The 27500-nt window shown below is 42.0% G+C and overlaps 2 protein-coding genes and 1 pseudogene across 3 annotated transcripts in view; 1 reads left to right on the forward strand and 2 right to left on the reverse strand.

Annotated features, from left to right (window-relative positions):
* The window catches only part of ctnna2 (catenin (cadherin-associated protein), alpha 2), a 291101-nt gene that overhangs the window by 191355 nt on the left and 72246 nt on the right, over window positions 1-27500 (forward strand). The window contains exon 1 of one of the 2 annotated variants that reach the window (XM_017460860.3): window positions 13982-14259. The exons of the other annotated variant lie outside the window; for it this stretch is intronic. The gene's annotated coding sequence lies outside the window, so the exon portion shown is untranslated. Of the gene's footprint in view, window positions 1-13981; window positions 14260-27500 lie in introns of those variants that run through there. 2 annotated transcript variants of the gene reach the window in all.
* lrrtm1 (leucine rich repeat transmembrane neuronal 1) lies at window positions 3249-6523 on the reverse strand. Its single transcript, XM_017460863.3, has 2 exons — window positions 5589-6523; window positions 3249-5447 (listed from the first exon to the last, which is right to left on the reverse strand). Exon 2 carries the CDS (start codon window positions 5287-5289, stop codon window positions 3715-3717), a length of 1575 nt encoding a protein of 524 aa, XP_017316352.1. The 5' UTR covers window positions 5290-5447; window positions 5589-6523; the 3' UTR covers window positions 3249-3714.
* On the reverse strand, window positions 21898-22549 carry LOC108260506 (40S ribosomal protein S7-like; annotated as a pseudogene).

Raw genomic sequence — 27500 nt, forward strand, 5'->3', positions numbered from 1 at the left:
TCCTCACACTTCTGCATTCCAAACACTTCAGTATTCCTCACACTTCAGTATTCCAAACACTGCAGCATTCCTCACACTTCAGCATTCCTCACACTTCAGTATTCCAAACACTTCAGTATTCCTCACACTTCAGTATTCCAAACACTTCAGTATTCCTCACACTTCAGTATTCCTCACACTTCAGCATTCCAAACACTTCAGCATTCCTCACGCTTCAGTATTCCAAACACTTCAGTATTCCTCACACTTCAGTATTCCTCACACTTCTGCATTCCTCACATTTCAGCATTCCTCACATTTCAGTATTCCTCACACTTCTGCATTCCTCACACTTCAGCATTCCTCACATTTCAGTATTCCTCACGCTTCAGTATTCCTCACACTTCAGCATTCCTCACATTTCAGTATTCCTCACACTTCAGTATTCCAAACACTGCAGTATTCCTCACACTTCAGTATTCCTCACACTTCAGTATTCAGTATTTCTTTCAGTTCAGCATTCCTTACACTTTAATATTTGTTAAACTTTAGTATTCCTCTCAGTTCAGTATGTTTTACGCGTCAGTATTCCTTTCAGTTCAGTATTCCCTACACTTGATCTTTATTTTTTTTCAGCTATCCAAAAAGTAAAATAAAAACATTAAACTTGCTGGTTATGTATTAAATATATAATTTAATAAATATATGTTCTTAATATAATCTAGTGTTATTGCTGTTTGTTAGTTTGACTTTATAATTCTTCAATCTTTTATGAGGCCACCATACTGTGATTTACCGTCAAATCTCAGAGGACGGTGTTAAAACCACCCACAGAACCTGAATATCGTGGGCGGGGAAGTGGTAGTGACGCTAATCCAATGGAGTGGGGGAAATTTTAGCCTCTAATTAAAACACTCATCACCTACTAGTTCACTGCTGGCATAACCTTTTCACACAGATATGGCAAATTTGATTAAGTTTGTGACCTTCTTGGCTTTTTTCGCTACGACTGAAGTCTAGTGCTCCCAGGGGGAAAAAAAATGGAAGTATGAGGGCATCGTGGCTGATGATAATTACCATTATCTGTTATTAACTTTATCAAACTCCATTTTAATTATGAGAAAAATAAGCTCTGGTGGAAGCAAAATCTCCAGTGCAGCTTTTGCATCACACACAACAGGAAGTAGCAATTGCGGTTCAACTTCAGCCCCAGCAGCCCACCTCCTCAAATATTCATGACCCTTCAGAAATCTAGGGAGGTGAAATCAATACGACTGCCAACCCAACATTGGCCGCAGAGTTACCACACCATGAAACATTGATACAGTATAAATAAGCCATGGGGGCCTATAAATAGGACAGAAGACCTGGGTGGGAGGGGGAATAAGGAAGATCATCATAGGGGTAGGCGCATATTCATCATTACAGAGTGAGAACGAGTAAAACTGCATGCGAGAGACCTCTGCAAATCTCTAGCACGTAGCCATTGTTGTTATTTGTGGAGCCGGGCCATGCTGGTATTGTGTTATTCAGAGCTTATTGTTTCTCGGAACTCAATGGAGCGGCATGAAAAGAAGATCATGAGCGTCAACAATGCTCTCCTCCCTCGCTTACGGTTTACGATCCGTCATCCTGCATCTGCAACCACTCGATGAGACTCCTAGTTAAAGGCTAGCCCTTGGTTTTTCACAGCCGGTTGAAATGATGTGTGTTTGAACATGGACTCATTCAGAAATAATCAGTTCGCTCAAGGATCAGAAGACTTTTACCTCAAAACATGTTTATATAGCATTTGAATACGAATATCCTCGCAGAAAGCAAAGTGAAAGCAAATGACCATATAAGGAGCATGACGGGATCCATCAGGAAAGAAAAGGCGTGACATTTCTGCATAATATACAACAATCGGAATACATTTTCATGAATTTATTTTGGCTTAGCTCTTTGTGGTGAAATACAGTGGTGAAAATAGAACAGTTTAATTTAAATCAAGTGCTGATGGCGTTTGGGGTTTGTCTGCTTGTAGGTTTATAAAAATCCCTGCTCAGATCTCTTCACAGTTTCCCTTTTTTTTTTTTTTTTTTGTCACACATGCAAAAGGAACAGTCTAGAATATGAAGTTCTCGATCCACACTCAAATAATCCGATATAAAGACAGCTGCTCACACATTCGGACCCCTTTAGCTCGAGCCCCTTCACCGTGGCAGTGGGGGACCGTAGACTAGACTTTCGCTTCAGAGCTCTCTTGTTTACGTCCACTGCTCATCCTGTGTGTTCCGAATGCCAGATTTGACTCTGCAGCTGAGCATCGAACACACACACACACACACACACACACACACACACACACAATCTCACACATCGAAAGGTAAGAAACGTCAAGGGCTCGCTCTCGCTACTGCTGGTGCTGTGACACTAGAGAGCAGTCTACACCTTCTTTCACAAAACCACATTCTTTCTGCCAGTGCCACTTGATGCACATCAACGTCTGCCAATATTCTCTCAACAAACACCTCAAAGGAAAGAAGGAAAGAATGGACTGTTTTATATATATATATATATATATATATATATATATATATATATATATATATATATATAGAGTCGTATTTCAAAGATTCACAGTAGATCTGCCGGTTATCCATCTCTTCATTTCTAAGTGAACATTAAGGCTTAGTTTTGTCTCGCTCTGATTTCACCACTGTCAAGCACAGGAAAGCAATAGGCATAGGTTTGAGCCTTTAAAACACACTCATTCTGGGGTTTTTTTTTTTCCCCCCAACAGCAAACCGCATCACGCCTTGATCATGTAATCAGACGACGTACCGTCTGATCTGAATAGGTCACGTGTCCCTTTTTTGTTTCCTCTGCTAATTTGCTTAATCTGTAAGGAGAGGGACATGGGAGTAGATAAAAAAAGCAACCACAACAGTAACATCAAATCTGCACAGTGATTATCCCTCACATATGGTGAGAAGCAGATTGAACGAGATAGAAAGAGAGAGAGAGAGAGAGAGAGAGAGAGAGAGAGAGAGAGAGAGAAAGCGAGGGGGTAAGTCTGAATTCTGAATTTCAGACTGAGGCTTGACATTTCCGAACGATGTGACGAGATCACCTGTTTAAATACAGCATCGTCCAGTCCTCCACACCTACCCTTAGACTTACTTCCAGACCTGACTACTGTGAATTGCTTCTTTTTTTTATTATTATTATTATTATTTATTTAAACATTTTGATTCTTTTTTCCATAGTTTACAAAAGAAATAAGATAAGCTTCTTGTATTTTTATTTCCCACTCTTGCATTTCTGCATTTGAACATATTTTACACAGACTCGTCTCATTTCAATGTTTTAACCCATTTAGATTGTTGATACCACAATGAAAAAAAGCATGTTTTCATCAATGTCCTCATCAGCTTTAAATCTTCTGTAGTAGAAAGACATATTAAAGCTCAAATATCCACACTTCACAACTTGACCTTGATTAGTCCCTGTATTCCTCAAAAGGTTCTCACTCCTGCTTGTAAACCAGTCCCAAAACCAGGTCCATCAAAACCCACTGCTGCTTCTGATATTAGCAGTAAATCCTTGGCCTTGTCCCATTTATTTTTTTCCCCCAAATGTGCCATCAAGCCTCCTTGAGAAAGCAGCACAGTGTGATGCAGTGTAAAAGCATGTCCCATGTACATTGATCCAAGAAAATTTGTGATTGCAAGATATCCAGCAGCCAGAATGTCACACCTCACACTCCCGAGATGCCTGTTGCTGGCAAGTACAGGATCCATATTCATTGATGATGACGAGGGCCCCTTCGATATGGTTGGGCTTGTAGTCAACATAGTATTCGGGAGTGGACATGGTGGCCATCTGCTGCATGGTCTGCTTTTGTTTCTGCTTGCGTCGCTGGTTGCTGAAGCACTGTCTCATCTGCCTCACCCCAGCTGGGAAACACTTCCAAGACACGTAGAGCATGAGCACTATAATCAGAAATGAGAAGATGAGTGCCATGGTGCCGGTCACTACCTTGTGGATCTGCATGGTGCTGTCCAGGTCATCGGTGGCTGCAGTCACTGTGAAGGAATTGGTCACCACCTCACCACCCTCCATGTCTTGCAAATCATATGGTGTCCTGGTTGGACCTTTAAAAATGGAGCCTCTGGCCAGGTCTCTAGTGGCTGTGAAGGTCTGTGTGGTGGCCTCGATGCCATCCTCGCATAGCTGGAAGGCATAAACGGCATCCAGGATGTCCTCGCCTTGGGCCATGTCCGGGCTGGCGCACTGCAAGGCACTGTCACGTTGACCCTGGAAACTGCTCAACCAGGCGGCCAGGGCGCAGACATTGCGGCTGCATTCCCATGCGTTCCCGGACAAAGTGATACTGCCCAGGGACGTCCAGGAGCCCAGAATGCGCTGGTCCACATATGTCAACTTATTTGAGTTCAGCATGAGTTCTTTGAGGTTGGGCACACTCTCAAACACGTGCGGCTCGATGTATTCAATCTCGTTGTTTGAGAAATCGATCTTTTCCAGGAAGTGCCAGGTCCAGTCTAGGGTGCTGACCACAATGGTGGCCTTGTTATTGCGCATGTAGAGTGTGCGCAGCGAGATGAGGCGGGGAAAGTGGGCCAGGTTGATTTTTACTAGCTCGTTGTGCTCCAGATGCAGCTCAGTCAGCTTAAAAAGACCAGCGAATGAGTTTCGGGCCAGGCTCTGTAGCTGGTTGTAGCCCAAATCCAGAAACTGCATGCTCCTGCAGTCCTGGAAGATCCGTACGGGCACAAATTTCAGGGCGTTGTACCTTAAATGCAAATTAGTAAGCTTCCTAAGCCCATGGAAAAGGTCTGGCTCCAGGGACTGCAGTCTGTTGAATGATAAATCCAAGATGCGCAGATTGGGTAGGGGTCTGAAGGTTCCATTAGACAGGCTCTCTATCCGATTGGTGCTCAGGTCCAATTCTTTAATCCTCCGCAGCCTCTCGAAGGCGCTCTCCTCCACATATTCGATGTTGTTATGATCCAGGTATAGCCAGGTGAGCTGCGACAGGCCAACAAAGTGCCCCTCACGCAGCTCCGAGATGTTGTTCTCCCGCAGGGACAAGCCGGTGGCGCTGCTCAGATTGTGGGGAATGTCCGTCAAGTTGAGCCCCTCACAATAGAGGAGCTTGCTGTCGCAGCGGCACAGCCTCGGACAGCTCCCCCCCACCAGGGGAACCATTTTCAAAAGGATGCCCAGAGAGCACAGTAACAACCCAGGGGGCTTTCTTAGCGTCCACTTTAAATACAGACCAATTAGAAGGAAATCCATTAGCATGAATATCCTGCAGTGTCGTGAAGAAGAAGTTCATTGAATCTTTTAGATTTGTCTCATTTTGAGCAACATTATTATTGTTGTTGTTTTTTTGTTTTTTTCTCTCGTTTAGTTAATGTGGTTTGGCTGATGGTGATTTATTACTCAGAGTGAAAGAAAATCTGGCCAAACAGAAAAGAAAAGAGTCAATATGGGGAAACGGCAAGTCACTTCAATCATGTTAGATTGGGAAGCGAAAGGAGATACAGCCGAGGGTGAAAAAGCATTCTTCCTAAATCACATAAAACAGGATTCCTACTCACCCCTTTTCCAGAGGCTGACAACCTCTATTCAGCTGCTCCCTTTGTGCCTGCAATAATTAGGTGCGAATATAAAAAAGATCCCAGTGTGGTACAAATGCAGCCTCCCCCCTCCTTTTCAGCAGCTACCAGAATCTGGCAGACTTACAATGTCTTAGTTCTCCTCGCGTGAAAGAGCCAGAAAGAGGAGGAATCCGAGTGGCATTCAGTGCACTCGCAGGAAATGCAAGATGCCCAGACTGCATGCATGAGCACAGTCCTCCCTCTCCTGCTTCTCTGCAGTGACTGCTGTGCTGATTAGAGCGAGATGAGAGGATGGGAAGAAAGAAAAAAAACAAAAAACAGACACACACATTCACAAAGAGAGGGAAGTCAAAACAGAACTCTTTTTTCCTCCGCTGTATTTTTTTGTGCAACCGACTCTGTTGAAGTGTCGGCGCAAATTAAAGTCCGTTACTTGAAGCTGTCGGCAAGCTCCGTGGCTCGTATCCATTCGGACCAGTCATCACTCTCTCGGTGGGCAGCTCCTCAGAAATAAGTGCTCGTCTCAGATGAATGCTAGTTGCTCTGACATTTTTCTTTCTTTCTCTCTTTCTTTTCTTTTAATTTTGCTAGTCCAGAGTCCTCTCAGTTCGGTTTCCAGTGCGCCCTCTTTTGAGACTCACTCATTTCGTGTAGGCTGAGGAAAAGGCTGTTGCTGAGCGGAGATGCTGAGGCATAGAGGCTGAAAGGCAGGGCTGGTTTGTGGAGAGAAAAGAGAGAGAGGGGAAAAAGAGAGAAAGAAAGAGAGAGTGAGAGAGAGAGAGACGAGCTGGAGCCCTTGCAGCAGAGTAGTGCAATGCCAGTGCATGCAGAAACACCTTCTGTTCACTAAGTGTCGTGAGCTACTCACAATTCAGCCGAGCTCTCTCGCTTTCCTCCACACAATCTCTCTCTCTCTCTCTCTCTCTCTCTCTCTCTTGCCATCACTTGCTCAATCCTCCTCCTCCTCCTGCTTATGCTATTCTGTTCCGCTCGTTTCTTTTATATATATATATATATATATATATATATATATATATATATATATATATATTTCTTTCTTTCTTTCTTTCTTTCCATCTCTCTTTTGCTTGATTTCTCACAGTGTCTGGTACATTTTCATATTCAAAAGGGTTCGGGATTTGGCTAGGATACTTTAAACGTAACAAACAGTTGAATCCGACACCCCCCCCCCCCCCCCCCACACACACACACACACACTCCCTTCCCTCCCTCCTTCTTCCCATCACTCCGTCTCTCTGTCTTTCTCCATCTTCATCTCTCCTCCCACCCGCTTCTCTCTAATGAAGTGAAACAAGCCATATATCTGCCTCTCCTTTTTTGGTTTTATTCAATCCCATTTGCTCAATTTTTTTTTTTTTTTTTGTATTTTTTTTTTTTTTTTTTGCACAGCCATCTAATGAAATTGCGTTCTGCATACGTTCCCTGCAGCATGGACAGACCGAAATATTCATATATATTAAAAAAAAAAAATGCATCACAGATAGTGTTTATTTCTTGTGGTTGTCTCGTGTTCTGCACCATGGTCTGAATTCCGTGCTTGATGGTTTCAGCTCACATGGCCTGTTTTTTTCCTCGCTAAGTGTACGTTTGGACACTTGGATGACTACTCAGGCCTTGACACAGATTCAGAAAGATGGATGGATTTTCCCAGCATGCCGTCGGATCACTAGTGCTACCTTTGATGATCATTAGCTCCAAAAACATCCAAACACGTCAGCAGAGTTTAGAGCACTGCAGGAGTCTGTCTCCAAGTGTCCTGCCCCTTGGAAACCATTACATTTGCATTTCATACTGTAGGTCTTGCCTTGTTGACCATGACAGTTTGAATCCCCGGTGTCCGGGCAGAATGCAGATATCATCTGTTGCCACTTAAGGCACATTCAATAAATATTCCACTCGGGAACTCGGGCCCTGGTGCTCTTCAGATCCCTGATAGGCCACCGCAGCTTTGTCATTTCATTCTGATTAATTTTCAAGGACAATCAACTGTGAAACTCCCTGTGCATGAAGCGACCATGCGTGTGTTTGGCTGCCTCACTTCTAATGCCTGCCATAATGTTAGCGTCAGCCCCTTTCCCTACTTAGCATGCTGTGAAATACCAGTTAATCAGACCGTCGGAGATGAAGGAGGGATTTTTTTGGGGGGGTGGGGGTGGGATCATTCAACAGTCTCTCATGCTCAACTTTACTGCTCTAGCACCGCTAACAGGAAAATAGTGGATTATCCACGTTCCTGTCTTAACATTTGTTAGAAATTGTTTTAAACTACTTAGTACTCGATCCTTGATTCTGATTGGTCAGAGGGAATGGATTCATTTTCTTCAAATTGCTCTAATACATTATCGTTACTATAGTAACATCTCATTCACAGGGACACTCGACATGAACAGATGAAATTGTTTTATTACTGTTTAAGTGATATATCAAGGGGAGAACAATACAAGTAGTGCTAACGTAAGTAAGGAGATAGTTAATGTTAGTTAAATGTTCATGGAAGAGGTGGATGTTTAGTCGTTTTTTGAAGATAGTGACAGATTCTGCAGGCCGGGTTGCGGTTGGAAGTTCATTCCACCACTGAAGGACAGTCAGTTTGAAGGTTCTGGAAAGTGACCTTTTGCCTTGCTGAGTAGGCACTATAGCAGGTGTTGGTCGTTAACTGATCGCAGGTTGCGTGAGGGAACATAAACCTCAAGGAGAGAGCTGAGGTAGCGGGGTGCTGTTCCTGACAAGATCTTGTATGTGAGCATCACGGCCTTGAATTTGATGTGTGCGGAGGGAGACGGGTGTGACATGGGTTCTTTTGGGCTGGTTGAAGACGAGGCGTGCTGCAGCATTCTGAATCATCTGAAGGGGTTTGATGGAGCTGGCTTGGAGGCCCAGGAGTAGTCCAGTAGTCCAGTTTTGAGATAACATGTGCCTGGACTAGTATCTGTGTAGCTTGTTCGGTGAGATAAGGTTGTATTTTCTTGATGTTATACAGAATGAACCTACAGGATTGTGCAGTTGTTGAAATGTGGTCTTGAAAGGTCAAGTTGTCAGTGAAAGTCGTCCCAAGGTTTCTGGCTGTCATGCTTGGCCTGAGTGTGGTTAAGCTTAGCTGTACGTTGAGGTCGTGGTTGATTGAGGGGCAGGCAGGGATAATGCGAAGCTCAGTTTTTGCCAAGTTGAGCTTAAGGTGGTGTTCCCTCATGCAGTTTGAGATGTCAGACAGGCAGGCAGAGATGTGTGCTGAGACGGATGGATCATCAGGCTGGAAGGACAAATAGAGCTGGGTGTCATCGGCATAGCAGTGATAGGAGAAGCCATGAGAAGCAATCGCAGGCCCCAGAGATGTAGTATAAATAGAAAAGAGCAGAGAACCCAGAACTGATCCCTTAGGAACCCCAGTTGTGAGTTGCTGAGTTTCAGAAATCCCTCTCTTCCACAATACCTTCAAGGATATGAACTACTTTGTTTCATGGATGTTCTACAATATTGAATGTATACTTTTAAAAATATCAACTATAAGATAAAACCTTTGTGTTATTCTTTGATAAAGAAATATATACATTGGAAAATTGCTGTGGTATAAGAGGAACAAAACACTTTCTGATGGTAACAGTAACTCTGTTGTTGATTTTTATTTATTTATTTATTTATTTATTTATTTATTTAATGTAATTTTGGAATCGAATTGCACCACACCAAGTTGTATAATGTGTAATCATTAAACAACATTGCAAATTAAGTCTAGAAAAAATGGCCAGTGTAAATAAATTCCCACAAGCACACTAATTAGTTTGACCTCATTTATTTATTTATTTATTTATTTATTTATTGTCAGTGTCAGTGAATTTTGGCAAACAAATTTGATTTGTTATTGTATATTATACAACATAATCTCCGTCTGAAGAATTTTAGATAGCATGATTTCAAATCGTGAAACTGTTCTGACTCAAGAGTGTTTCCTCTGACAAGCTGGCATCAGATTCAGCAGTAAATGATGGAAGCAATTATTTCTGAACCTGCAATTAGTGCTGTTTTATAACACTGACTTGGGCTCTGGAAGTGAATCAAGTGACGTGATGAATTTCTTTGAGGGAAAAAAAATGTCAATATCTTGACCTGTGATTGGCTAATGTGTTCTCCCAGCATGCCTGAGGTACTTTCTGTATCTATTTGTGCGTGTGGACAAAAAAATACAATGTCTGATCAGGGGAAAAAGTACCTAAACCAAATGGTACCGGACGAAGTGTTGTATTCACTTGCTCACATTATTAAGAAAGATTTAGTAAAATTGGGAATGTAAAACTGTATCACTGCACTAACTCTTAACTCTTAATTCTTTGACTTTTACAATGCATTTTAAGGTATTTTAATAAGCACAAATTGTTTACTGCGCTTTTAAATGGACTAAGTTCCATAAACCAAAAAATGCTGCTTTATTCTTCTTGTTAGTGCTGGTCTGGTAACATTCATGCTGGTTCTAGCTCACTAGTTTATTCTGCTTCGTTCTGGTCGGGTTCTCCGTGCGGGTTCCAGCTCACTTTTTTAGCTGTTTTATTCATATATTCCTGGTCTAAAGAAGTTCATGCTGTGGTTCCAGCTTGCTGAAGCTGGTTTATTCTGGTTAGCACAGGCCGCCTGTTTTCAGCTTGCTTATAGCGCTGACCAATTAATACTAGTCCCAACTGGTTTACTCTGGATGACTCTGGTTAGTGCTGGTCTCATGAAATTCTTTAGATAGCTCACTGACCAGATAAACCAGCACCAGACAATCACATACTTTATTTTTACTGGTTAGACATGCCAGTTTCAGTAGGTTTATACTGGTTAACCATTGTATGGTCAATGGTTCTAACATAAGAAATGGGTTCTATATGGCTTGCTTGCAATTAGAACACATTATCCTGGTCAAGGTGCTGACTAGATATACCTTTTTTTTTTCTTTCACCGGGACTCCTTCATTGCTCTAATCTATTGCCATAGATACATTTAGTTTCACACCTTAAATGCTCAGCAGAGTTTTGACAGAGAATGGAAGCAAAGTCAGTAGAGCAGAAAAAAAAGAGAGCCACCCTGAGTACTGACCATCTATATGCAATCCATCTCTCTTCTGCCTCTCCCCATCTCTCTTTAGGCATAATTAATGGGTGCACCATCAGCTAATGACTTGGTACCCTGTAATGACTTGACACAGCGTACAGGAGATGGGAGTATCCAGGCCATTAGTTTTACAGACTTTTAAGAGCTTTGGCAGTGGTGATTTTCAACGGGAGCATTCAGCCCTGTTGCAGTGCGATGGCCATGGATAGTGGTCAGGAGAAAATGATGACCTTGAGGTTTTTATTTTTTTAAAAATATATTTTACTCTCACCGTTGAGGTCATAAAGGGGGATTAGATTCAGTCATAAAATAAGCAGAAGCAACGGACTCTGTGATATCACTGGAGAGATTGCTTCTAATTTGAATGGCTCGCTAATTTCAAAAGAAATTTATTTTAGGCTAAATTAAAGGATTAAAAAAAAAAAAGTTATAATCTCTCGTAAAAATGTAATTGAAGGCTATGGTGTAAATCAATTGACTGTGATGAAAGGCAGAACAAATTAAACAAACGGGCTTATATATCATCTCTGTTGTACTATTAATAAAACCGAATCGATTCAAGGATCAGTGTGACTCATAGGAGCTTTAAAGATGATACTGGAATAGCGAAAGTTATGCTAGCGGTACATTGCAGAATTATGTGCTAAATAATTAGACCTATATTGTCCACCTCAGGCCTTTTGCTATGCTGAGACAAGTCTTTAAAGAAGCACTTTTATAAACATAATCCATCTTCATTTGCATTACGAATAGGTCTATATGCACATCACTGGCTAGACCAATAAACATAAACTAGACAACACAGGGAGTGTGAAATTATTCAGATTATTAATTAAGGATTTATTCTGTTTACTCTGGAATATACTCAATCAATACCTTATTATACTCTCCATAATGCTTTCTGCAACATTACATTTTTAACCATGTTACCCTGCTCGATCTGGTTACTGTGGCTCTCCCGATTAGCTAACATCTCATTCACAGCATATTGCACGGTTAGCAAAACACAGCGTAGCCATCCCATCTGTACCATCATTTTGTCCTGACATTCTAATAGACGGCTGATTTAACCGAGTCCTAAAATGGCTGTGATTTTTCCAGAAACGTGATGGAGAATCATTTACCAAAGGGTCTCTGCACATGATGCAGTCATGATTTAGAATATAAGCAGAACAGGAGCGGACCAAGTACCGGGCCATAGGGAACTCCTGTAGTGAGAATTCCATTTCATGCTAGCTCTTAAAATCTCGAATGCTAGCTCACTTGAAGTCTGTGACATCTAGTGTATAACCAGGCCTGTAACTAGGATCAACATTTGAATCTATAATCTGTTATCAAGTTATTGATTAATTGTAGACCTCTGGTTTAATTTGCCAGTTCTTATTGTAGTCCCTCCTGGAAAAGTAGAACTGAACATTTTATTGCAACCTAATTCCCATTGTTTCACATCTAGAAGGTGGTGACATGTTGATTCAGTTCTCAGCATGATCATTTCCGATGAATTGTTCTTGGGTGAGGGTGAAGTTGGTGGTTTATCGTTTTGATGTTATTCTCACTAGGAACACAACAGTGTGAAGCCATTCCCCGATTCCTATTAATTTGAATCCTGCAATCGATATTAAAGGGACTCGTACAGAGTTCATGTTGTGACTCCATAGTTTCCCGCTGGGGTAATAACAGCTGCCAGGGTGTGTCATGCACTCTCAGTAAAAAAAAAAAGAAAAAAAAAGAAAAGAAAAGTAGAGCTAAACTGTATCTATCCTTGTCACATGCAAACTTTTGTGTTTTATATGTATCTTTCACCTTGAAATGTGGATATAGTGTAGGTACATAAATAGACCATGATTAGTTTAAAGCTTTAAAGGTACACTATATATAAGTATTACAATTGTGTTTTAATTAAGGAACAGAATTTTTCTGTCTTAATATAATTAACACACACACAAAAAAAATCAAAGCGTAACTCCTCTGTCCTGAAGAGAAAACTTCAAGTTAATGCTTTACCTCCAAGAGCTGACACTGGAGACTCCTTCCGTTAATGTTAAATAAATGTCTCCAGAAAACTTTACCATGCAAGTCCCTCTGAACGAGCTGATACTATATAAATGATGATGGTTTAAAATGAGTCTATTATTATAACTTGTGATTTTATTTATTTATTTATTTATTTTTGACGCACTACAGTCAGAGCTGCTTTTATAGACAATGTATCACCTTCTGTCCAATCAGAATCCAAAATTCAACAGCACTCTGGGGTATAGAAGATTACAGTGAAGGCTGTCATGGTCTACTCAAGCTATATCACCATTTTCGTTTTCCTCTTCGCCACAGTATGGTCTGGAATTGTTTTCTGCCATGAGACTTTCTAGAGCTTTTTCTCAGAGATTGATTTTGAGTAGTGGATGACAGAGAGATGAAATAAAATAAAAGTCTGATAAAGACTATGGAACAGAGTATGTACACATCTGTAGCAGTCCCAAGCCTGAAAATTGAAGAAAATTTTCCCTCAGTTAACCCTAATATAAGCATTGAAAGTGCTTGTATCGAATGTGTTGTCATGCTTTACTGAGATTAGTGAATCATCTGCTCTCAAACAATGATATTATCTCTTATAAAGAGCAAAGGATGCAGTCTGTATGATCTGAAAGTTGAATAATGATGAACTGAACTGCTACTACCGGTTTTATAAGCAAATTATCCTCAGATGTTAGGCTTTGCATCAGCACAATTTATCCTGTGAAAGTGTCGTCGGTGTATCTCGATGCAGGATCTCTTGGGACGATGTGTTATAGTCATTAACATCATTACGCTTTCACTTGTCGTTGCCATTAGATCCTGCAGGCGATTGTCATCGTCGCTTATTATCCCAATCATTATGGGCCACAGGATGGCACCCATGACTGCACCTTGTCATGTATGGAAGTTGACATGGGGACATGCGTCTTAATAATTAGCACTATTTCTGATTACAGATCTAGTATTCAAATGGGCTGTTGAATAATTAAAGGTCTAAAGAGTTGTCAGTAGGGGCTAATGGCTAATTGACCAATCCTACAGAAATGCAGGACGTCGATGACTACTCCAATGAGTATTCCGCTGCAAGAGTGGAGGACTTAGGGGGAGATCATGGCTTGCTGGGTTGGACGTCTTCCAGCAGGGGGCACCAGGCTTCTCATAGGCGTTGAATTTCTACAGATGAAGGCAATCGGAGGAAGGAATTGAGGATGTTTTCATAATTGTAGACTTTTGCAGTAGTGGAACTGTAAGTTCTGAGAGTTTGGTACATCTGGTCGAGTGTGAAAGTTGCTTTTGAATCTAGTGCAGTCCTGGAAGCTGGTTGTTTTTTTTTATTGTCCAACTGAACAGTTCCTCTAACAGTTAGTGAAGTACAGTGTGGAATGTATCATGAGCCTGCGCATCGAATAAAGTGGACTACTCATCAGAAGATTTTGAGTTCGAATCCCAGTGTTTTCAACGTGTCACTGTTGGGTCCGTGAGCAAGGCTCTTAACTCTTGGACAGCTCAGTTGTGCCCGATCTCAGCTGTAAGTCATTTTCTATAGAAGCATCAGTCAAATGCAAATTTAATACTGTGGAGATGGAATGACTTCTGGATGCATGCATAAGCAAGTAGCTTCACTTGAGTGGTTTCAAGGCAACTACTAACCAGTGTTGAGCAAAAAGTAACATTTGAAATAGTTCAAAAGTTATAATAAATAATTAAAAACGTAATAAAAAATGTATAAGAACTATTAGACACGGTCATATAGCAGGCAGAATTCAATACCGAGCTTGGGATACTATCTGTGAGGAATTTTGCAGGTCCTCTCTATGGCCACTCTGTGGGTTACCTCCAGGTTCTCTGGTCTTCTAACGCATCCCACAACCATACTCTTAGGTGGATTAGCAATGCTAAATTACCCCGAGGTCTGAATGTGCATGATACTTATTCAGGGTGTATTCTTATGCACTCATCCAGGATAAATCGCTTACTGAAGATGAATGAATGATAAAAATTGCTCCTGGATAGTACTTTACTGTAAAGAATTTGGGTGTGAAAACACTATAAGTCAACATCTGGGAAATAGAACAGATAGAACGTTTTACTTTTGTGGTGTACAAAATATTGGCTTGATATGGATCGGCATATTGCTGTGATGCAGCCAAATGCTATTTGTTTGTTTTATATAACATTCACTAATCAATCTCTGATCAATAGAATGAAGTCTACTGCCAGTCTACTGCTTAGTTATCATAAACAAAGTCTAACATTAAACTCTTGAATCTATAATCAGACATGGTAGCATACACCCATCAAAGCAGGAGTATACTTCGTTATTAAAAGCCCAGGCTACTGTATACATGCCTTAAACTAGCTCTCTCCTTGGTGATATGGAAAGCTTCACTAAGCTTTCTCTAGGTATTAAATCAGGAAAAAAAAATAAAAATCAAATCTATAAAGCTTCATATCACTGGGTCAACCATTTGGTGACCCGTGAAAATTGTGTGGAGTGAGTGGTCCTGAGTGTGTTCACTCAAGTGTAGGTATGATACAAAGTTGTGTATGTGTGTACACACAGCTTTGTCGTGCTTCAAAGGACAATGGAATGGAAGTGATATGGAATACAGCGATGGCGGTGTGCATGATGGTTTGTAAGGGTTTTCTCAGTGGCTTGGGGATAAAGCAGTAGAAATGGAGATGGTAAGGGATGATGGTTGCGGTGTTGTTCGTCTGGGTAAGATCTGTTCCACAACAGCTGACCGACTTCCCATTTTCATTCTTGAAAAAAAGGATGGGTGAGTTCTTAGCCAATAGACGGGCGAGAAATTAAAGGAAAACCCCAAAGTAAAGCGTCTTAGTAAGGTGTTGGGCAAAGATGCAGCACTAGAACATCTTCAGTGCACCTTGGGATAGATTCTGTACACCTCCGGAACTCCAAAACAAGCATGTCCGGCTAGTAAAAGTGATCTTGAATCTTGAAATCTCTCAAATGTTCGATGGGGTTGAAATCTGGTGACCGTGAAGGCCATCGCGTATGATTTACAACATTTTCATATAGATCAAACCATTCGCTGAGCCCTCGTGTCCTGTAGATGGGGGTGGAGTCACCCTGGAAGAGACCACGCCTACTATGATGGAAATGATTTTATTATAGGATTAAGGTGATCAGTCAAGAGAACCTTTGATTGATTTGCAGTGACGGTTCTCTCTAACGGGGCAGATAGAGCCAAACCATGCTAGCAATAATAAATAAATGCCCCCCTCCAAGCATAACAGTATCAGAGTTCCTTAACTTGTCACCTGTGTAAGGCACAAACACATACTCACCTCTCTGTTGTTGTTTTTTTTTTCTCATTCACACACTCACGCCCACAGACGTACACCGAATCTGGCAGCTTCAACGTGTCTCACCTTTTTTTCCATGACTACCTCTAGACCTTAATTTAAAAGTCAGACCAGGTTTTGAGTGAAGCAAATTTAGCTGCACTTTTCCACACACTTATACTAACACACCTGGAGCGTTCAGCCAAGAAGAATACTTTCTCTTTTTTTCCCCTTTTTTTTTTAAACCCACTGTTCAGTTGAGCTAGTTGTAGCAATCTTTTATTTCGCCCAAAATAGAGATTTGCAAAGCTTCAGTAAGCTTCTTGACTGGTGTCAAGCCAAGTTGTTTCTTTTATGCATCGTATAGCCCGTGGTGTGAAACTGAAGAGTACGTGCGAGGGATTTGCGGGCTGCCAGGGACGTTCTAAAACCCGATTAGACCGTATCAAATACACAACTACTATTTGCTTTATCAAGCCCCGAAAATTAAGCAGGCTGGTAAGGCAGTTCTTCACTTGTTGGTAGCCTCTGCTGAATCCGAATACACTGTTAACCGGTGTCATGAAATTGATCTTTAAAAAGGGTTAAAAGCAATGCAGAAACACACTGTTTAGTGCTCCCTGTTAAAGCAAGAACAGGTGTTCACTTTGGCGTTCTCCTGCCAATCCATTTTGCACCACTCCCACACCGGGTCCATGCCAAGAACCTGGCTGACTCTGCTGTGCGCCAGCCGGTTTTTGGCCAGCTTTGGACGGCTTCTAAAGAGTATGGAACTACTCAAACCTTGCCAAGCGAGCCTTTGACGTGGCCTATTCAGATGACACATTACAGTCTTTTTTTTTTGTTTCAGGCCATTTGATGTGTCTATCACAATCTCAAAGCAACATTGCACTATCGTGGGTGTGTTTGTATAAGAGAAATGACAAACATGCAGGCCAATTGCTTTGAACACACAGTAATGATCAAGAGGCTGCTGCATGATTGCAAAATGCCTTTGAGGTACCGTGCGTCCAAACAAGAGTCAGGCAATACTGATGCAACATAACAACCAGTAACAATGAATGTTTGTTTCATTTCCATATCAAATGTGTTCTGTTGTTCAAACTGCAGGACGCAGTGGTTCATTTGCATAGAACTTGATTGTGGGCTGTTTTTAGGCGGTTTTACTGGGTTCTGGATCCAATAAAGTGTCAATGTTTCTTCTCATTATAATATGTTATATTATTGTGAAATTAAAATACTAATTACAGACTGGGTGGTGTAGTGGGTAGCATCTCTGCCTTCTAGCTCCAGGGCACTGGTTTGTTCCTGAGCCTGAGTTACTGTCTTTATAGAACTTTGCATATTCCCCCTGAGTCCATGAGGGTTTTCTCCCGGGTCTCCGGTTTCTTCCCACCTCCCAAAAACCATGCCAGTATTTGGATTGCTGGCTCCAAATTTCCCCTAGGCATGAATGTGTTTGTGTGCATGATGCCCTGCATCCCGGCCAAGATGTATTCCCTCATTGCACCCAGAGTTTCTAGAACCAGCTCTGGACTCCACAGGACCCTGATACAATCTCAAACTCGTTTGGCCATGATCTTAATAATGATAGATTTGTATTGCATGACGTTTTGTATGCATACATGTATAACACTTATTGGTTAAAGAAATGCCTTAATGTCACATTAATATACGTTGGGCCGGTTAAATGTTCATTGATGCACTTGGTCGTGAAAAAGCTTTGCAAAAAAAGATTTTGCTTTTAATAGTTTTCTTCCCGGAAAGCTCCATTGTATGAAATTCCTCCTTTCTTGTTCTTTCCCAGAAGCCTCAGTGCAGATCCGGGTGACATTTGTTATACAATTAAACCGCAGAGACAACTTATTACAGGCAGATAATAACTACATCATTACGTTTCTTTAGTCTGTTATCTTAAACAATAGCTCTATCAATAATCGGCTTTCCGATACGACTGAGAAAACGTGTTTGAAAAGCAAACGTTCATTTAGTCTTTAGGTAAATAGCACCAGGCATAGTTGTCTAACCAGGCAACAGTAAATATCGAAATCTTAGATCCTAAGTTGACTTAATATTTCTGACTTCATTGAGAGAGAGAGAGAGAGAGAGAGAGAGAGAGACTCTTTTCTTCTGCCCTAGTCAATGACAATAAAAGCATTTCCATGTTGTTATGTCCCTGTTGTCTTTTTTAGGGCTTATAATTAAATGTTCTCTTTTCTTTTCCTGGCAAATCAAAGTCAGTTATGACTTTTCTCTTTGATGGCACGCACAAGCCTATGTCTTTGTTTTGTTCGGGGGAAAAATGCGAGAGTGGTCTGTCTTACCATTATCATTCGAGCAACTTCAGCAACTCCGCGGCTTCTATTTAAGTACTGCTGTATCAGGCGGGGTCAAGGTTGATGGCCGTGGGGCTTTCTGCAGGCAGCCCTGGAATGAATGAGCGATCTCGAGCTGAATAAGGTGTCGAGCTAATCTTTTATTGCTTGTGGGTATTTTTTTTTTTTTTTTTTTTTTTGTTTGTTTGTTTTTTGCTGACCAATACGCTTACGACACATCTGCGATTGTGCTTTAATTTATTTGAATCGTACAACAAATAATGGCCCAGTGGTATTACATAGTATTACATCCTACAACATTAATGATGCTTGGTGTCATTTAGCAAGTTAGTGCATTGGCAGCAACCGTATTTTTGGTCTCGCGGAAATTGTCTAAAAATGGCACCATCCTGCAGGTTTTTCATCAACTAAAAATTCTTTTCGCGAACTTGGGTGAGTTCTGATTTCATTTTGAGCCATTTTTAATGTTCTCGTCAGATATTTATTTTGTATATTGATAAAATAGTTACGTTGCATCGAAGCAGCTGTGGACTGAGGATTCCATGTTGTCATGCTTGTTAGTAAAACGCCACGGAGATGTCAGAAAATCAACAATTATTGTACTAACTGTCACTACCTACTTTGTTTTGTACTATTTTCAGGATGTTTAATGTGTCACTTCTTTTTGATGCACAGAGGAGCGGTGATCCATGGTGGAGAACAACAGATGGGCTAGTGTTAGGTTTGGTAAATGTACATCTGCAGAATGTAGGCTGGCAGGTGAACGTGATGAAACGGTAACTCGGTGTATATTTGAATTGCGTAGTTCAATATTTGGACTTGTTTTAAATCTGTTGCTCATCCACTGTAGCTAAAATGTTCTGCATAAACCAACAGTGCGTGCTTTTGAAATGACTGTTCGGCTTCCGAGCGCGATTTGCCACTCGTCGCTCCCGGCAGAATTACAGCTAAATGTGAAGAATTGCAGAGAAGTCTGAAGAAATGTACATTTCTTTGTCCAATAAAGAAGTCATTTTCAAAACGCAGAGCCCACATTCTTTTGGGCGCACAATGAAGTGCACACGGTCTGAAACATTGGGAGCCTCTGTGCAAGTACTTTTTTTTGTTTTGAGGGAAATGAACCGTGTAGTACTGCTCATATTTCAGTCAGAATTTCACTTGGGCTATAAAACTCCCAGATGATTCTGCTACAGAGGGAGAGAAAGGAGAAGCATGTTTTATTCATTAATATTAATGGGAAAAGATCTGTATATTTTTGATGCAACACACAGCAAAGTCATAACTCATTATTGCTGTTTGAATGGGTTTTGAACTTTTTTTTTTCCCCCCACATGGTTTATTTATTGTTATGATTTTTTTTTTACTTTATTTGTCTTATTTAAATTAAGTCTTATCCTTTATTCCAGAGATTATTTTGTGTCTCCGGTTTATACTTTGAAGGTCTTGCACTGAAATATGGCGATTTTCTTTCTTTTCTTTTTTTTAAATTAACATATTTGTATATCGGGCACACGGTGGCTTAGTACTTAGCACGCTTGCCTCACACCTTCAGGGTCAGGGGTTCGATTTTTCGAGTTTACATGTTCTGCGGGGGTTTCCTCCGGGTACTCCGGTTTCCTCCCCCAGTCCAAACACATGCATGGTAGGCTGATCGGCGTGTCCAAAGTGTCCGTAGTGTATGAACGGGTGTGTGAGTGTGTGTGTATGTGATTGTGCCTGTGATGGATTGGCACCCTGTCCAGGGTGTACCCCGCCTTGTGCCCGATGCTCCCTGGGATAGACTCCAGGTTCCCCCGTGACCCTGAAAAGGATAAGTGGTATAGAAGATGGATGGATGGATATTTATATAACTTTTGCTCAGATTTAATAGAAACATATGTAAATCTATAAAGCTATTAATACTCCCGTATCTTTCTTCTCGTTTGTGTTCTCTTTCTTGTGTTCCTGTTTCACTTTATAATTTTTTATTTTATTTTTTTATCATTCCAGAGAATGCAGAACACTTTGCTGTGTATTTGTAATAGATCGAGTCTCTGAAGGAGCCAAAGCAGCGCTATCTCTCGTACCAGGAAACTAACCGCACGTCTTGGAACCCTGACAAGCATACAAAATGCTTCCTAGGCATACAAAATCTCTTCCTATTTCTGTCTTCCTGCTGAATTTGATTTTCATGACATTCGCAAAGCCATCGCCGAGTATTCTCCTCAAGCACAGGCAGGATAGCAATGCTAAGGGCTATGTTGATGTTTCCTAATTCATCCGAGGAAATTCTTCCGAATCGGAAACTCTGGTCAGAGTTGAGTGAGTTACTCTCGGCCTTCTTGTGCTCTGTCACTCGGTCAGAAACTCAGACAGTCTGTCCCATGACAGTGACCATGGAAAAGACATGTAAATACTGGATTAAGCCTTTCAGCAGGTGGCATATGTCGTCACCCTGCATGTGTTTTACTAAGCCTGGGATCACTCGCTCTGTGTGTGTGTGCGTGTGTGAAAGAGAGTACAAGTGTGTCTGAAGAGCCCTCTTAACGCTGTACTAAAGTGGAGCTGCAGCTCATCTTAAGATCCTGCTCCTGACACTAACTCTTGTGAAATGGCTGCAAATACAATTATACCAAGTACACATGGATCCTGCCCTTACCCCAACAATATTTTCATCAGCAGCCAGTCAGAAGACAAAGAGAAAGCACATTTCTTTAGTACAGTTCAATAAAATTCCTCAGTCGCAGGAAGGTCCTGAGGTTAGATGCCTTGATTTGGTTTGGTAGGCATTAAAAATACAACCTGGCAGATGTCCAAGTGTGCAAACAAGCGCATTTTGGGACGTTACAATCTGGTAACGTTTACCGAAACGTGTAAAATTCTAACGATGAATATTGAATCTTTGCGCAGATTTCCGCATTTAGGATGACGGAAGATAGAATCTGTGTCGTCTGGGCGTGGTGGGCAATGTCGGGGTTTCTGCAGGAGCAGATGGGCGTGGTCGGGGTTTCTGCAGGCCTGGATGGGGGTGGTTGGGTAATCTGCAGAAGCAGATTGGGTGTGGTCGGGGTTTCTGCTGGAGCAGGTGGGCGTGGTCGGGGTTTCTTCAGGAGCAGATGGGCATGGTCGGGGTTTCTGCAGGAGCACATGGGCATGGTGAGGGTTTCAGCAGGAGCAGATGGGAGTGGTCGGGGTTTCTGCAGGAGCACATGGGTGTGGTCGGGGTTTCTGCAGGAGCAGATGGGCGTGGTCGGGGTTTCTGCAGGAGCAGATGGGTGTGGTGAGGGTTTCTGCAGGAGCACATGGGCGTGGTCGGGGTTTCTGCAGGAGCACATGGGCGTGGTCGGGGTTTCTGCAGGAGCAGATGGGCGTGGTGAGGGTTTCTGCAGGAGTGTAATGGAACAGTTAGGGTCTTTGTGGACGCCACCAGGCCTGTTCAGGCCTGTGAGTATGAGTTCATGGACATGGTCTGAGAAGCTGATGAACAAGATGGCTGTGGTCAGAGTATGGGCAAAGTCCCAGTTTTTACTTTTTTGCACATAATGGTATACAAATTTATTCTGCCATCTGCACTTTACAGTTGGAACTCTGGGAACTCGAATACAACGTCTTTGTCTGTGAGCTTCTTGTAGACGCCAGCAAAGGTCAATATTGTTTTGTTGTGCCTTGTCGAAGTGGACCTTGATGAGCCGACTACTGTCCAGTTTCACGCGAATCCTCTTGCCAACAATCTCACTGGGGTACACCAGATCTTCAAGGTTGGCACCGTGCACGGCAGTAAGAGTTCGGCTCCTTGGACGCTTCTGCTTGTTCTTTGTGCGGCTTTTCCTCGTGGGCTTGGGCAGGATTCTCCTCTGTGCAATGAAGACCACATGCTTGTCACTGAACTTCTTCTCCAGCTCCTGCACGAGCCGCACCTGAATCTTCTGAAAGGCCTTCAGCTGGGGCACGGGCACGAAGATGATGATGGCTTTTCTGCTACCACCAACCTTGATTTCCTTAGCAGCAGTGATGTTGAGCTCCCACAGCTGAGCCTTCAGGTCAGAGTTCATCTCCAGCTCCAGGAGAGCCTGGGAAATACCAGACTCGAACTCATCTGGCTTTTCACCGTTCGCCTTCACGATCTTCGCACCGCTACTGAACATGGCCTATGACTCAGTCAACGACGGCCTGGAAAGAGCCAGTTTTTACAAGAGTACAGGGTGCAGCCAGGGACACTGTGGAAGCCATCGGGTGTTGCCATGGATTCTATGGAAGCATGTGGACATGGTCACAGTATTTCACGAATAAATGTGCATGGTCAGAGTATCTGTTGGCGCAAATGTATGTGGCCAGAGTATCAGAGCAGGAATGCAAGTGTTCAGTCAGGGATTTTGTAGAAGCTACCAGGTGTGGACAGATATTCTATGGTGGGAGTGATCGAACTATCTGCAGGAGCCAAGCGACGTGGTCGAAGTTCCTAAAACAGTGCATGTAGGCGTGGTCAGAGTTTCAGCAGGAGCAGGTGGGTGGGATCATCAGGTGTGGTCAGCGGGAGCAGGCACGTGTAGTTTCTATTGGAGGAAGTTGGCATGGTCAAAATTTTTGGACGGGGCAGAATTTAAAAATAGACCTCATTCAGCAGCATGATTGTCAAGTCCTGAGGGTAACATTCTATTGATGCCCCACACGGTTATGAAGCTAAAGACTGAATTCTAAAAGAGGCTTTGAAACTGTTCTTCCTCTTGAGGCATTAAAAAGTCATACCAGTGTGTGTGTGTGTGTGTGTGTGTGAGGGAGAGGGAGAGAGTGAGAGAGAGGTTGAAAATGATTGAAATAAATGAAGAGTTTGTACAAAAAGGCTGTGTAGCGTTAGCCACCCTCTTTCGCTTACTCATTCTCTTAGGAGTGGAGCCGAGTGAGAGTTCGTGGGCGAAGGTGTGAGTTTGTGTGTGTGTGTGTGTTTGTGTGTGTGTGTGTGTGTGTGTGTGTGTGTGTGTGTGTGTGTGTGTGTGTGTGTGTGTGTGTGAAAAACAGAGAAGTAGGAGACAAGAATCGATTCAGTTATGAAGTGCATGCTAATGTATTAACCCTAAAACCCAGCTAGTCCTGAATGTGTTTAAAGCAGCTCTGGTTGGAGAGATGGATCCTGTTTATTCAGGATAACTACAGAGCATCGATCAGTCTGTGGTTTTCTACATCGATCACTTTTCATCTAGTGTCTTTGTTCGTGATGTACAGAGCGGAGTGTAGGTGATTTATTTATTTATTCGTTTATTTATTTATTTATTTATTTATTTATTTATTTATTTATTTAGACTTTTTAAGGCAGGCGTTCCCATACTTTTTGGGGGCGACAGACCGCAAATGAACCTGATGATGATGATGATGAATTTTCCGTGAGCCCACGCCTTGGCATTTTAAGTTTCTTCTCATTATGATGTAAACGTTTTGCCGGGTTTTTGTGTTTGCTTTTTTGAATGAGAACTTGAGGCAATGTGCTCTGATGTTAAAATGCAGCACTCCTTCACAAAATATCCTAAAGTTGGCAAGTCTATTATAGCTCCGATGCAAGTTTACCGGCGGTGCCATCAACATCTGGCTGGAAATTCCTCCCATGCTGCCACTTTTCATCTCCCCAGGGTCAGGAGGAGGGATAAAAGGAATAGGAATGAAATGCCCATAGAGAAAGTGTGTTCGATGTGCTTTCTTAGAGGTGTTGGCAGCTTATGAGACCCTAGAGAGCACCGGTCAGGGTGATCCTGGCCGGTGTGTGTGTGTGTGTGAGCACAAATAGTCATTTAGGACCCTGTAACCACTTAGAGATTGGGTGTGTATATTCACATTTCTCTAGAAATATCCTCATAATAGATCTAATGAACCAAACCACCGGAAATGAGAAGAGTTTGAACAGCGCTGATGAATTCTCAGTTCTGATTGGTCAGAAGGTTAATTTTCTAGAACAGCAGCTCTGACAGTAGCGCAGCAGCACATCACAGGTTTATACAGTAGTAATGCACATTCTGCTACGTTCTCATTTCTCAAACATAAAACTGAGCATTTGTGGAAGGAGTCGTCAGTGTCAGTGCTTTGTAACAGTCGGAGTTAAAGTTGTATGTCTGTATACCTTGCTTGTATACCTGTATACCTGCTAATAATTGAACCGTTATTGCGGTTTCGGTAAAGTACGGGACATGGGACGTTGTCGTTATTCGTATGGTTCGAGTCGACGTCTGCCAACGTTCATTCTTATCATCTGAATCTGATAGCTCTATAGCGTCTTTCTCTAGCGGTTAATGAGTGGCTGTCAAAGTGGCTCTTCCTGAGAATGACACTGCAGCAGCGACTATCTTAATTACAATCTGACTTCTTATTATAGAGGGTGAACTTAGCATTCTCTCTCTCTCTCTCTCTCTCTCTCTCTCTCTCTCTCTCTCTCTCTCTCTCAATCACACTCTTTCTCTCTCACTCTCTCCTCTTTTGGAGTTGGTACTGCAGATGGCTCGTGTTCACACTCACACTGTTGCTGCAACACTAAGCTGTAATTGTGCTTCATGTGGTCTAATTGAATTGACAAGAAGCAGGAAATGATATCATTTAGCACACTGATCTGAAAGGATGATGAACCTCACAGTCTCTCTCTCTGTCTCTCTCTCTCTCTTTCTCTCTCTCCCGGTCTATCCAGCTCTCTGTCTGTCGCTTTCTCTGCCCGTCTCTCTCATGTTGTATCTCATTCTTCCTCTGCCCGTCTCTCTCATGTTGTATCTCCGTCTCCGTCTTTCTCTGCCCGTCTCTCTCATGTTGTATTTCCGTCTCCGTCTTTCTCTACTCGTCTCTCTCATGTTGTATCTCATTCTTTCTCTGCCCGTCTCTCTCATGTTGTATCTCATTCTTTCTCTGCCCGTCTCTCTCATGTTGTATCTCATTCTTCCTCTGCCCGTCTCTCTCATGTTGTATCTCATTCTCCGTCTTCCTCTACCTGTCTCTCCCATGTTGTATTTCCGTCTCCGTCTTTCTCTACTCGTCTCTCTCATGTTGTATCTCCGTCTCCGTCTTCCTCTACCTGTCTCTCGCCGTGAGCAAAACAGAGTGTCCATGCAGTGTATTTGCCTTGATGAATATGCACTCTGGGGTGTTTGTCTGTCTAAAGATGGGCGGAGTCAGTGCAAACATACGGTATCACCTGCACTCTCTGTAAATCGATGCGCCGAAAGGGGAATTATTACACTTGTAAGTTTCTAAACAACAAAGTCATACGATTAATATATTTTAATAAGAATAAAGGTTTGCCTTTTTTCTATTTAAGTGCAGTCTGTGTTCTGAGTCTGTTATTGTCATATAGTCGTATAGAATGAGGAAATTGTGTAAATACAGTATTCTATCCCTTTAATCATGGTACCATAGCTCTGCAGATAAACTCTTCAAATATGTTACGTATTCCTATCATCATGGCAACATTTATTCCCATAAAGAGCTGAATGCAGGCCCAAGAACAAAAAGTACACTTAGTTGTTATACAACAATTATTGTTGTATTTTTTTTTTTCCTGATTTGTTTTTCAGGGCCATCTCATTCACGCGCAACATCCGAACTCCATTTAGCGCGAGGCAGTAATGAAGCTGAGTGTGTTCCTGCTGAAAACAGGCTTTTATCACATCAACTAAAACCGGAACGATCATTATTTTGTATCTGCATGTACGTGTATGAGCAAACGTCATAGCGGAGAGCTCTGGCCCCTGAGCGTTCAGCTGAAGAGGTTAAAGGTGACAACCTATTTCCTGTCTTTTTTTTTGTTCGGCGTTTGTGCTGTAAAAAAAAATATTTATTTGTTTGCTTGTGTGTTTATTTTCTTTAGAAACAAGGGTTTTTAAGGCTTCCTTGAGGGTTTATTCGATGTGTAAAAGGTTCTTCATTTTCACAAATGGGTTCTACTTCGAACTCTTTATTCTAGCTTATCATTCGGTTGTCGCTCTTTCTCCAGTAAATGGACCTAGTTAGAACCAGCCAACATGGTTCTTCGAAAACCCCACATGATTCTGATGATTTACGGAGCTCTTTGGTGGTTCTTCAAAGGAATTTTGGATGATTGAAATTGGTGTAGCTGATTCTGATAGCAGATCAGTTGTTGAAGAGTTCTTCATCGAACATTTATGATGAACAACAATGAGAGAATAATTTTTTTTTTTTTTTTTTAAAGATTATAGGTAGTATTGAGTGTTCATAGTAAAAGTAATAACTAAAGATGAGCCTCTTATCTGTTTGGAACCCAGAAACGTACAATGGAAGAAGCAGGAAGTCCTCTCTTGGTTGCTCAGATAGAGGACCAGTTTGTAGACCCTTAAAATAATCCAATCCGTTTAGTTCTGTTGAATTTGTAAAGCTCATCTCGGCGAGCACTTCTTTTCCTCTTCTGGTCTTCACTCCGGTCCTCCAGGCCTCACAGCGGTCACTAAATGACACATTAGCATTTGTTGCCAGAGGCAAAGCGTGGTTTGGGGGTGTCTGCTGTCGGCGTCTCTTTTCCTTTCTCCATCCCCGATATTCTGTTTCTGCTTTTCAAAAGACAAACAGAGAGACAAAATATCAAAACAGAGTTAAGGAATCGTTTGTGTTGAAGTTCACTCGACAGTGAGAAGTGAGAGTGCTGATGAATAACCTGCCTCTGAGTCGAAAAAGGAAAGAGAACACATTACCCTTTTCACTCTGCACAAAGGGAAATGCTAATCAGACCAACATTCGTGTTTCATCACTAAAGCTAGTCATTTTGTTGTCAAAGAAGGAAAGTTAGGTTTTATGATTTGTATTATGAAGGCAAGGTGCTGTGCAAAATCAACACTCTGGCATGTTATTACGCTGTTTTTCCTGTCTAAAAACAGAGCTGTATGTTTTGGCCAACGTGATGAGATGTGCGTCAGATCCAGGCTCCAAGTTCAAGTTCAAGTGGCTTTGTCATTTCAGCCATACACAGCTGGTACAGTTCGCCGTGAAACGAAACAACGTTCGTCCAGGACCACGGTGCTACATGAAAAAAACACACTAACCACATGTTCGGGGAGAAGGTTCTTATGCTGGAATGCTTTGTTTTCCTTTCTCCGAACATAACGCTTCTCGTTTAATCCAAAAGCTCTCTTTGGTCTCATCTTTCCACAAAACATTTACCCAAAAG

This window comes from Ictalurus punctatus, chromosome 29 (assembly GCF_001660625.3).
Source record: "Ictalurus punctatus breed USDA103 chromosome 29, Coco_2.0, whole genome shotgun sequence".
NCBI classification, from domain to species: domain Eukaryota; kingdom Metazoa; phylum Chordata; class Actinopteri; order Siluriformes; family Ictaluridae; genus Ictalurus; species Ictalurus punctatus.